General features: G+C 36.0%; 1 protein-coding gene across 3 annotated transcripts in view; it reads right to left on the bottom strand.

The window, feature by feature from the left end:
* LOC116175485 (cGMP-specific 3',5'-cyclic phosphodiesterase) overlaps nucleotides 1-12,336 on the bottom strand; it is a 57,988-nt gene that overhangs the window by 25,216 nt on the left and 20,436 nt on the right. For all 3 annotated transcript variants that reach the window (XM_031493625.1, XM_031493626.1, XM_031493624.1), the window contains exons 2-3: nucleotides 3,813-4,061; nucleotides 3,620-3,763 (exon numbers count right to left, since the gene is read on the bottom strand). In XM_031493625.1, the coding sequence (XP_031349485.1) occupies nucleotides 3,620-3,763; nucleotides 3,813-4,061 (393 nt within the window). The remainder of the gene's footprint in view (nucleotides 1-3,619; nucleotides 3,764-3,812; nucleotides 4,062-12,336) is intronic.

Here is a 12,336-nt window from a genome sequence, read left to right as displayed (position 1 = left end):
TCGTTATTTCTCTTTCCATGCATTTTCTCAAGAAAATCTCTCTGAAACTCATAATATGAGGAATAACTAAATTTTCTTCGTATTATGCTAAATATTATCTAAACTGTCACGTCTTACCTCGAAAGTTTCTTTGTTAAATCCAAGTTTTTCTGATGAATAACTTTGATCTAAACCCGCGCTGTCACAAGATTTATGTCCACAGATTTTTTTTCCTTTTGTTCGGTTATAAAAAACGAAGTCCATAATATCGTTGTTTTATCCACGCCATAAATAACACGCCGCAGGAAAACTAGGAAAAAATGTTGAAGTGAAGGTAATTTGTGACAATACTCCTATGATTTAATGCATTCATATGTGTGGGGGTGTATAAGTGCAGGTTTCCCAGTACAACCTTCTTGGAAAATCGATAATAGTGATTAATTTAATACACACTCTCTTTGACATAGGTTTAAATAATATCTAATCAACCCTTCAAATGCTTTCTAAAAATAAATTACCTCCTCGTTGTAAACTTACTTAATTCTCTAGAAAATTCACATTTACACACACAGCATTAGTGAATTGAAGGGTTGTAACTTCTTTTCTTTCTGATTTAAACTTGCGTAGCTATTTTTTGATTCACTGGGAAATTTGAAAACGTATCCAGTTCTTTTTAAAAATTACAGACCTTTTGGGATATTTTCAGGTCTTTTTAGAAATTTCTATTTCTACCGGAAACTAATAATTTCGAGATCTAGGGCGTCTTTAGAGTGGTATAAATTTCAAGATGTTAAAATTATTTTGCTCAATTACAGACGGATTTGTAAACTGTTATGCAGGGTGGTTAAAATTCGTAGATCACCATTGGGACCTCTGTAACAGTGAGAGTAAACATTAAATGGGCGAAGTTGCCCCTTTTTGTGACTAAAGAAACGCATTCTATATGGACACTGAATCTGAAACTGTTACCAGTATTTCCATAATACGCTAGATATAGATGCCACAGGTTACAGGTTTTATTTCTTATGAGCACCATATATTACGAAATGAGATTGTGCAGGTTTAGAGGTCGTTTACACTCGTTTCGGGTCATTTTATGTGTCCAAAGTTAGTTAAAAATGTATCTGAAGCAATAACAATGGACTTGGTGTACTAACTGAAGGATACTTACATGTAAATTTTTGCACAGCCGTAGGGGTGATTATGACTCTCTTTAGATTACTTTTTAATGAAGAAAGTTCGTGAAAAATGCATTTTAAGCAATAAAAATGAACTTATGGTGTACTACCTGAAGGGAACTCACTTCTGAATTTTTGTACACGCTTAGGGGTGAGTGCCACTGTTTTTAAATCACTTTTTAATAAAGAAATTTAGTTAAACATGCATTTTAAGCAATAGAAATGCACTTATGGTGCACTAGCTGAAGGCTACTCACATGTAAATTTTAGTACAGGCTTAGGAGTGGGTGTGAGTCTTTTTAGATCACGTTTTATTGAAGAAAGTTATTTAAAAAACCATTTGAAGCAATAAAAATGAACTTATGGTGTACTAACTCACGGAAACTCACTTCTGATTTTTGTCCACGTTTAGGGGTGGGTGTGACTGTTTTTTGATTACTTTTACATGAAGAAAGTTACTTAAACATGCATTTTAAGCAACAGGAATGCATATGTAAATTTTAGTACAGGCTTAGGGGTGGGTGTAAGTTTTTTTAGATCACTTTTTATTGAAGAAAGTTAGTTAAAACATCATTTGAAGCAATGAAAATGCACATACTAAAAGAAATTCAGATGTTCATTTTTTTACAGACTTAAGGGTGGGTGTGACTGTTTTTAGATCACTTTTTAATTAAGAAAGTTAGTTAAAAACGTATTTGAATCAATAAAAATGTACTTATGGTGCACTAACTGAAGGATACTCACATGTGAATTGATGTATAGGTTTAAGGGTGGGTGTCACTCTCTTTAGATAACTTTTTAATGAAGAAACTTACTTAAAAATGCATCTAAAACAATAAAAAGCTCTTATGGTGCACTAACCGAAGGAAACTCACTTCTGAATTTGTACACGCTTAGGGGTGAGTGTCACTGTTTTTAGATCACTTTTTAATAAAGAAAGTTAGTTAAACATGCATGTTAAGCAATAGGAATGCACTTATGCTGAAGGTTACTCACGTGTAAATTTTAGTAAAGGCTTAGGGGTGGATGTAAGTCTTTTTAGATCACTTTTTATTGAACAAAGTTAGTTAAAAAACCATTTGAAGCAATAAAAATGCACCTACTAAAGGAAACTCAGTTGTTAAGTTTTGTACAGACCTAGGAGTGGGTGTGACTGTTTTTAGATCACTTTTTAATTAAGAAAGTTAGTTAAAAACGTATTTGAATCAATAAAAATGTACTTATGGTGCACTAACTGAAGGATACTCACATGTGAATCTGTGTATAGGCTTAAGGGTGGGTGTCACTCTCTTTAGATAACTTTTTAATGAAGAAACTTAGTTAAAAATGCATCTAAAACAATAAAAAGCTCTTATGGTGCACTAACCGAAGGAAACTCACTTCTGAATTTTTGTACAAGCTTAGGGGTTAGTTTTTTTATAACTTTTTCATGAAGAAAGTTAGTTAAAAATGTATTTGAAGCAATAAAAATGCACTTATGGTGCACTAACTGAGCGAAACTCACATGTGACTGACCTAGGGGTGGGTTTGACTCTTTTTTATATCACTTTTTAAATTAAGAATGTTAGTTGAAAATGCACTCATGGTGCACTATCTGAAGGATACTCACATATGAATTTTTGTACTGGGTTAGGGGTGGGTTTGACTCTTTTTAGATCATTTTCTGATAGAGGAAGTTATAGTTATAGCACTTATGGTGGACTAACTGAAGGATGCCCACATGTGAATTTGGTGTGAGTGCTCAGGTACTCACATTAATTCGTTAGGTTATTTAAGCTTTTGAGATAATTGTACGCCCTTTCTAGAGTTAGACAAGCTCCATCAGGAACTTGAAACTCATCATCTATTAATAAGAAACGACGTAAAAGAATGTTAGAAAAAAATTGGGTTAGATTTAGGCTTTGAATTTAAAGTTTAACCTCAGCATTCAAACTTCAAACACTGAATTCAAGCTTAATGGGTGTCTTAATTCAGTTAAAACTGTGAATTCGTAATTTATACCCTCAATTAGGACATTAAACACTAAATTTGCAGTGCGCCCTCGTAATTGACTATAGCTATGCTAAATATTTCTGGAATACCATCAAAGTATAATTTTAGAAGTCATTAAGTTGCGTCGAGAAGAACTTTATCATGTTTTCTCGTAATACACCAATTAAGCTGTCGAATTAAATACTTTCTCGTTTTCTGTACTTTCATATAAATATTATGGAATCTCATAACTCAAAATGAATATCCCACTTCAAATGTGAATTTATATACGGTTCAAGGGGATTACACTTATAAAAAAAGGAGTGAAGTTTAATAAAATGTGGAGATTTCAATTTCATATCTTTTCCCATTCTCACCCGCGCATTTTATATTGAAATTCGATCACATCTGAAGTTAAATCGCCCGAACTGATTTAAATAAGCACAATCCGAGGGTTAGACCTAAACTAGGAAACTTGAAGTGGTACTCACAGCTTCACAGCAGTTCAAATCGAGTAAGTAGACGGCACACCTATCACATTTGAGTAAATCTTGGGCCTCCTTCATTATTTTCGTCACCAGACATTCCAAGTTGTTCTGCTCCTCGAAGATGCTGCGCGCTAAATTTAGCAAAATCTGAAAGCAGGGTTACGGGTTCGCAAGTTCGTTTTAATTGACACCTCACCTGATTCCGACGGTACTCCAAAACAGATATTTCGAATAATTGCGCGTTTTGTATACCGATTCCGCAGAACGTGAGGTACCTTTCGAAGACGTCAACGTCGTGAGCGGAGAACTCCTCGGAATCGTCCGTTTTGTTAATAATTTGGGCCACTCCGATCACGTCACCCTCGTAGTTGCATATAGGCATACATAATATCAGTTTGGTCCTGTAGCCTGTTTTGAAGTCTATCTCACTATTGAATCTGGGGTCCTAAAAAAGAATTCGGTCAGTTATGTTCTCTCCAAAAAATGTGGGGATTGTAAAAGGAAAATGTGGAACAAGTGCGTGTGATGTATGTTTCGTTTTGTTGTTGGGACAGATGTCAACGGTGATACTTTCATCTCTAATAAAAGCTAGCGGAAAGGGAGTTTACCGCTTGTTACAACAAAAAGGTTTTCTATTTGATTACGAAAACGTCAATTTTCTGTCGCGAGATCATAACTCAATATGTGTGAGGTGGGTAGGCAAAGAACGCTACAAACGTCTCAAACTGTACAAAATTCTATACGGCATTCATGAGTTAAAGCTTAAGCTCAGATTTAAAGTACATTACAGCTTTACAACTCGTGGGTGGATAAAACGAAAAGACATTAAATTTTACGAGTAAATTTCAACGGTTTATATATTTATGCATTCAATGCGGTAACGTTCCTGGCGGCAACCTACTTTAATCTCGCAGGTAAAATTATTAAGTAGCCAGCGGAATTACTCAGGGATTTTCGTCAATTATCCCGAATAACGAGAATTAAAAGCGAGTGAATATATCCGGCAGTTTTTAACCACTCGTCCCTATTAAATATGAAAAAGTTTAGAGGGCTTAACAAAACCTTTGTTCGAAAGTAGGTAATTGCGTTTCATGGACGTACTTCAGAGATTTCATTTGAAAGCAATTCGCTTCAATAGATACAAAATGTACAGGAGTTCAAGGTACAACATTTTCGCTAATGTGCCTTTGGGAAGGAGAGGGCACATTGCGCAATCACCCGCCACCGGTAAAACTCATACTTCATGGGACTTGGACTAAAAAATCAAACAATCACATCCATTCCCAGGATTCACTTCGATAGCGGTATATCTGTCCAAGGAGTCTCAGCAAATTCAATTGACCTCCATAGTACCGAGCTCCGACAGAAATTCACCAATAGAGTTTTGGGCTCGGTTTTGGGTCAAAATAAAACCACCGCTTGCTCCAGAATATTTGCTTTCAGGAAAGGTTTCCACGGGTGAAATTTGTCACGGAATGTTCATCAGAATTCTGGCTTGAAAAATTTAACCTCCCCCCCACCCTCGAATATTTACTCCGCGGAGTTGTGTATAAAACGCGAACTCACCCTCTAGTAAATTCACTTTAGGCTAAAGAAAATTACCCTCCAGGTACGATTTTCTTTATGACTGAATTTCGCCCCCGCATAAGTTGGGTCATTATTCCCTTACTTTTGCCCTGGGTAAATAATCGCTTGTTTGCCACCACTACTGAAAATTACCCTTGTATGCTTTCCTATAATTTCCCCGCCATATTCCTTTAAAGAACATTTCCACGGAAATGTGTTAGTTCGCGTAAAATTCGCTTCTGGAAAATGCTCCAATAGATATCCTCCCATGCTAATTCATCGGCAAACATATTCGCTCGCGTAACATGTCCCCCGAAAGTTAAATATTTACCCTGAGAGTACGAGTATTAGTTTCCGGATCACTCACTGTGGAAACTTAACACAAAGCAAGCTAGAAGATTCACTAAAGGGATATCTGCTCGCCTGAAATTCTCCTCCGAAAATTTGGCCACGAATGTGCATGTTCCGAGTTTTTCCCCAAAAAATCTTGTCCGAAAAACCCACCTGGGCAAATTCACCCACTTCCGTAAAATTGGCATCCTGCAAATTTCCCAAAAAATTTTACACCTCCTATAAGAAGAATTTAGCCTCAATTCTAAATTTGATCTAATAAATCTGCATTAAAATTAAGGTATGCATGGAATTTTGGTAATTTAGGTACTTAATTTGATCACAGAGCTTTATCTTTGGACTCTTTGAACCGTTAGCCTTTCATTTGCCACTTCCCTTTTGTGTCATAATCCAAAAGCAAATTGAATAAATTTCATAATGGTGGGTCCAAGAATAAGTTTGGACTTTTCTATTGCATATGTAGGTTTGGAAAGTTTGCCTTTCGTTTTTTTCTTTTAACGCAAAGTTTAGTTTTGATTCTAACCCTGTGTGGGAACGGGGAAAGAATATTTCCACTGCAGATGTGCACTGCATGCGGTAAAAGTCCGCTAATCAAAGGCATCCCTCCCGTGTGAGGTTTTATAGCAGCCCAAAAAGCATACTTCTAGTATATTACTATGTGCAATGGCAAACGGTCACTAAACGACCCACAAAACACATGTCCAACTAGCTCAATTTATAGGTACTAAAAAAATCTTTAAAAGAAATCTTTTTTTCTAGGGCACGTTCGGCCTCAGCCTCGAAAATCTCAATACCAAAGTCTATAGAATTAATTGTTTAATACTAATTAAGTCACTTATTAACACTTACTGAGATTTGTAATTTACCATCAAAATCCTGTGGAGGCATGTGCTTCTCTTCCTTTCACGGATTTTGAAATTTTACGCACGAGTTAACTCCAGCTATTCTTCTTCGAACAATAAAATGAACTCGCTCTTGATTAAGCTTTGTTACCTACATTGGACTTCATTACCAAGACTGACCCTTTGAAATCTTCAGCTGCTCTTCGCCAATCACAATGGGATGATGTTGCCAATACCACCAATCTCCATTTTTTGTTTTGTTCATCTCCTTCAGCAATAGACCAAATACGACATATGGCCATACAAGAAAAAAATCAGGTGCTTGGCTGCCTACCCTGCCCCCCGGCTCTGTTGGAACTCTTAGATGATTCATCTTTCAGAATTTCGATGTGTCTCCGTTGGGTTCTACCTGTCTGTGTTCCTCATCCTTGCTCCTGCGGTGAACTTTTCGATATTTTCGGTCATCATGGCCTCTCTTGCCGCAGGAGTTCGATCGCGTTTCGATTTTACTTCGAATTTTGTAGGCAAGAACAAAGAGGTTCATTCCCCTTAAAGAATTGGGATGTAAGTAAGTAATTGTGTGAATCAACTGCGCTAGTTGTGGGGAATAAATCAAATTTACCAATAATAATAACAACACGGCCCTTTATACGATAAAAACAGAGGAATCCTTACTTAAGACAAATTTTACCACTTTTACCACTATTTTAGGCTTGCATAAAGATAAACTTCCCACAGATTCTCTATTTTTGATTTATCTTCGAATTTCAACTGTTTGTCTTCGGATTTGTGGATAATTTAGGCTACCAGCATCGAACTTAAGGGCTGATCTGATACACTAGCGGTTCATGAAGCTTTTCGAATTGAACAACGGATGATTTTGGCAGATTTCAGGTTTCGTATCTAGCCCGTTGAAATATCTCAACTGACTAAGGATGTTTTATCTGACGAACTGTACCAGAAGGATCTTAACTTAATATCAAACAAATTCTGTGGTCGTTCGTACCCACAGATTCTCCTGCTGGTAAACGAAAACCGCCCCCTCCTGTCAGACCTTCGTCATAACGATCAAAATCTACAAAAGGTTCATACATAAATCAATTAGCCCAGCTAAAATCACCGGCAAGCTTTTACGCATAATAAGACGGTCCATTGTTTTAATTTAGTTCATCCAACCGACCGTTTTTCGGTGCACTTCAATTTCGCCGAAAAAGCGAGCGACTTTATAAGCAAGCGGGTACGTGGTCTCCTTTTTATAGAAGCTTATTCAAAATTTCATTTTGTACGAAAGCCACTTACGCATAAACTGAACGTTATTTTATTTCGGGGCGCGTGGCAGTAAAAGTAAATGTTTTCCTCCCATTATTCCGCGCATCTTGAAAATTTGTAATTTTATATTTTCTTTGTGATTCAAAATTTTCTCCGGATAAAGTTTTCCCCCCGGAGGCCCATCATGAACAATCGCAAATTATGGCACAGCTGCGAGCCGTTTGTGTTCGTGCAGCGATCGGTTTCCATCAGTCGTTGTTACTAATGAGAGCCACGCTAATTGAAAAAAAAAAACAATAGAGATCACTGTTATTCTTCTGAGCTGAGAAATGGACTTGACGTTTTATTATGTGATGTAATAACAACACCCCGAAGTAACATACATCTACGACGACATCCCGCAAACACAAGTAAATGATTTACTCTTTTAGATAATAAACTAGAAGGAATTAGTTCTTTGGGTTAACGATGAAATAATTGCCTGTAAGCAACAAGTAGGTAATTTACTTGTAAACCGCAAAGGCGAAGGTTCTTGCAAATAATAATTAAACGTTATAAATAGCATGAAACGCACATCCGTAACTATATAACCAAAAATCGTCCTAACAAGGGAGTTGATTAATAAGAAAGCAAATAGCGTAGCATAAATATATCCCGTGTGTTCACTTTTTTATTATTAACATTAATTTCGACTCGAAATTGTTCTTTAAACTCGAAATTCAAATTCATTTTTAGTACAATTCCCGTTTAATTCAACGTACAAAATTTCCGGGTGACCTAATTATTATTTAAATGTTGACATTAAATGGAAAAGTTCGACGTTAAATACGAAACTTTGATACTAAACTCAAAATTTCGAATTAGAGCTCGGTTTTGCTACTAAAGGAGAGTGTTGAAGCCTTAATAATCCTTACCCTAAATTGTGATCATTCTAAAACTCTACTACTGATTGGTTTTGCTAACGCATTCAATTCTATTGGCCTTAATGCAATACTGCCCTAACAGTTGGTAGCAAAATATGTGTCCCTCACATATCTTGAACAAGTTTTCGAATTTTCTTTGTCAGAAACTTAGTATTGCCATACATGGAGCCCCAAATGCCTGAACAGTTCTTTGTAAAAGGCTATGTTGGTGGTGGAACTCGCAATGAAACCTTTTTTAGGGGAAAAATTGTACACCGAACTTAAGTAGGAAAGTTGTAGGTTTCTAAATGAGTACCAGATCCTTGGAAACCGCATAAATACTTTTACCTAGGAATACCCAATACTTCTAGGTTCTAGCGATTCATAAAGCGAACTTTATTCTCAAATAAATCCAAGCAATCAAAATAAATTTGCGACATGTGTGACTAACATCGCCTGACTACAATAACCTGCTCTTATCTCCCTAACGATGCGCGCAATGCCTAAATTGTACGATTAGTTACCTGCAGTTTACCGTTGCGGCGATAAGTTCACTTTGTGGTGTGATTTAGTGGTGTGATGCCTTTTTTAGTAGTTTAAATACGTGGGGTACGTCATTTAGAAGGATTTTTTGAAATGCTGAGAATACAGGACAAAAGTAGAGCGATGGGTATTTTTTGTATCCTGTTCAAATTTTGAAATGTTCTCGTTCAAAAGGAACGTAAGTTCATTGATTAGTTGCCCAAAAGTTATTAATCCCAATTTATTACTGTAAATACACTAAATCTAAAGTAATACCCCGGCTTAGGACCAAACAGATTTGCGATCTGAATCATCTTGTTTATTCTAAAACTAAAATCTGAGTGCAATTCATTCTTACAAAGCAAAGGTAACATGAGTTTCACAAAAACGCGTCATATTGTGACACGGCAGCTTTTTAATTAATTTGTTTAATGTCGTACGACATTTTTAATGGAAAATTATTCTATTCCGACCGAGAGCATCACATCACTTTGATTAAAGGTGCGTGTTTTTCAAACCTGTCAAGCTCAAGTTGACATCAATTGTAAATTCTGAATAATTTTGTAGTATAATCCAATTACTAATTATTGAATTCAATCAAGTACAGAATGTCGACGACCAGCTGGTGGAGTCGTCCGAGTTGGATTGCTGAAAGGAAATTATTCAAGAAGGTCGTTTCAGTTGAAATATTTATGTTCTGTTGACCGGAAACTGATCCGTACTCCCTTATTTTAAATTTAGTATCCCAGATTAACTTTTGTGCTCAAGTTAAATTAGATTTTGTCACCACATTCTTAAATTACGGAAGCGTAGAAAGTCCATAATATATGTTTGTTGGTATTGACCGTATAAACGAAAAGGTAGCACAAATGTTTGGAGCATATGGCCAAAACAGCTCCACGCATATCCCTCCTTTATCTCTCGAAGAACCTAACACTTGGCTCTATTCCACAAGTAGTACTATTGTGTATTAATTTTTTGAGTATACCTAAAGCTGTTAATAATTCTTTTCGAGAGATACTGGGTTAATGTTACCTCCATCAGCGAGATAGACCGTTGAAATTTTAAGTTATTTTATACTACATAGCGCTCTACTCAACGCCATAGTTTTAGGCTAGCAACCTCTATACAGGGTGTTCATTTGACAAACTTATCCTAAACCACTGATTTAAGGAAAAAACGCCGGGACGCGTCAAATGATTTGTCAAGGGGGGCAACTATTTAACCCAAATTACTTCACCCTCTGCCATCCAGGGTCATTTCCTGAAGAATTTTACATGGCAAGTGGTATCAAGTAGTAGCTGGCTTGAAAGGTGTTTCAAAGTCCTTTATTTTGAAGTTTGATTTTTTTTAAATCGATCCATTCGTTTTCGATAAAATTAGAAAAATCTTTATTTGATTTATAGACCTATCTTAATTTTTTCAGATACAAAACAAAAACAAACCAAAATATCACTTATTTGTTGCTATATGGGAAGGAAGAATTTCATTTGCTATCAGTTACCTTTGTGACAATCTTGGAATAGTGAAAATTAATTTATTGATTCACATTTTACTTCCAAAGTGGTTTACACACCAGCCGACAGAGTGCGGAAATTATTCTAATTTTCTCGAACACGAAGCGACCGATTATAAAATTAAACGTAAAAATAAAGGACTTCGAAAGACTTTTCAAACGAGCTATGATTCGATACCAAATTTTTAAGGGAATGATCTTGGGTGGCAGAAGGTGAAAAGGGGTGAAGTAGTTTTTAGTTAAAAAGTAGTCTTTTGACGTGTCTCGGCGTTTTTTCCTTTAATGAGTGGTTTTCGATAAATCCGTGGTGAGAACTTTTCAAATGCACATCCTGTATATTAGGTACGTTTTGTGGTGAAATTCTCCGTTTTGCCCTACTAATATTGCGTTATTAAAAAATTTTACCTTAAACTTCTGGGTATAGGTGTTAATTCTCTTTGTAGGGCACAGTTCTACCACAATTGCGAGTTAAAACGTTTACAACAGCGCAGGGCACAGAATTCTAAATCCCAACAAACTTACTCAAAAACTATGTAAAGTTGTTAATCTCATCTGCATATTTTTTAATTCTGCCATGAAAGAAACAAGAAACCATTCTTATGTGTGTAAACGTGTTTGTTAACAATAGAGATTTGTCCATATTCGGTGATCTTTGAGGATTTCAAGGGATCTCTGGGAATTTAGAGGAACTTCAAGAGATCCCACGAGATCTTCGAAGATTTTAGAGCATTCCTAAAGGTTACACTTTTTATCAAACCTACCCAACAGCTGTCTCCGCTCTAACAGTTCTACTGGAACAAACAGAATGATAATACTAGGAAGAATTGCAAAATCTACAATGGCGCTAGCTGCACTCAAAGTGGCGCCAGGTAAAGGAATCCTATCGCAATCTTTCTTAAACCGGAAATTTAAAATGGTGGTTTTAAGTTAACGAGCCCTCAAAAATATCCGTTCTCTGTTCTTTTAATGTCCTTTACTTTTTACTAGTAAATGCTATTGGCTAATAAAGGGAACTAGGGAAAATAGTCACTTGCTTTTACTGGTTTGTCATGACTGAAGGCCCTATATTTCGATGTTTAATTAATGTTCATATTCGACTTTGAATTAGTATTGTTTAATCACGATCGCTTTGATGCAATTTACAAGACCTTTCTGTTAATTAATCGTTTCATTACAGGCAGCCTCCCTTTCGACTGAAGGCCGTCTCATCGACGTATTGCTAATTGGTAAGTGCTTTAATATTTTACTGTTTTGGTTACATTTAAGTGATTCGTCAAATTTTTGCTGAATTCGTGGCTATTACTATTTTAATTCTTGTGGCATAGTCTCACGAGGAGGTTTCCAATTTAAATTGTTTAATTCTACATCTCGACGCTCTACGATCGTATGGGCCCCAAATAATTTTACGTAGTGTAATTGTATATTTTTGCTTACTGAAATGAAAATTAGCTTTGGTATAGTTATTTAGTAGACTTTCTGCTTGTGTTTTATAGAGCAATCCTAATCCTGTGACGCCTGGTTTATTTCAAACGTATCTATCTTAGGTAACCACACGAGAATTTTGCTTTATTTGTATTTGATACGTGATATTAGATCAATGCAGACGTCTCCCTCCCATAACCTAAAGCAAAGTACCACTCATCCTATATCTATTTTTTTTTTCTGAAAAATCGCCCTTTTATCGAACCTTAGTCAATAATTACAGGCGGAACATGTGAACGTCAGATTTCGGACGATTTCTTTGAAAATTAA

Source organism: Photinus pyralis, unplaced genomic scaffold, assembly GCF_008802855.1.
Source record: "Photinus pyralis isolate 1611_PpyrPB1 unplaced genomic scaffold, Ppyr1.3 Ppyr1.4_LG7, whole genome shotgun sequence".
NCBI lineage: Eukaryota > Metazoa > Arthropoda > Insecta > Coleoptera > Lampyridae > Photinus > Photinus pyralis.
Note: the sequence above shows the minus strand (reverse complement) of the source record. Positions and strands in the feature narration are given on the sequence as shown.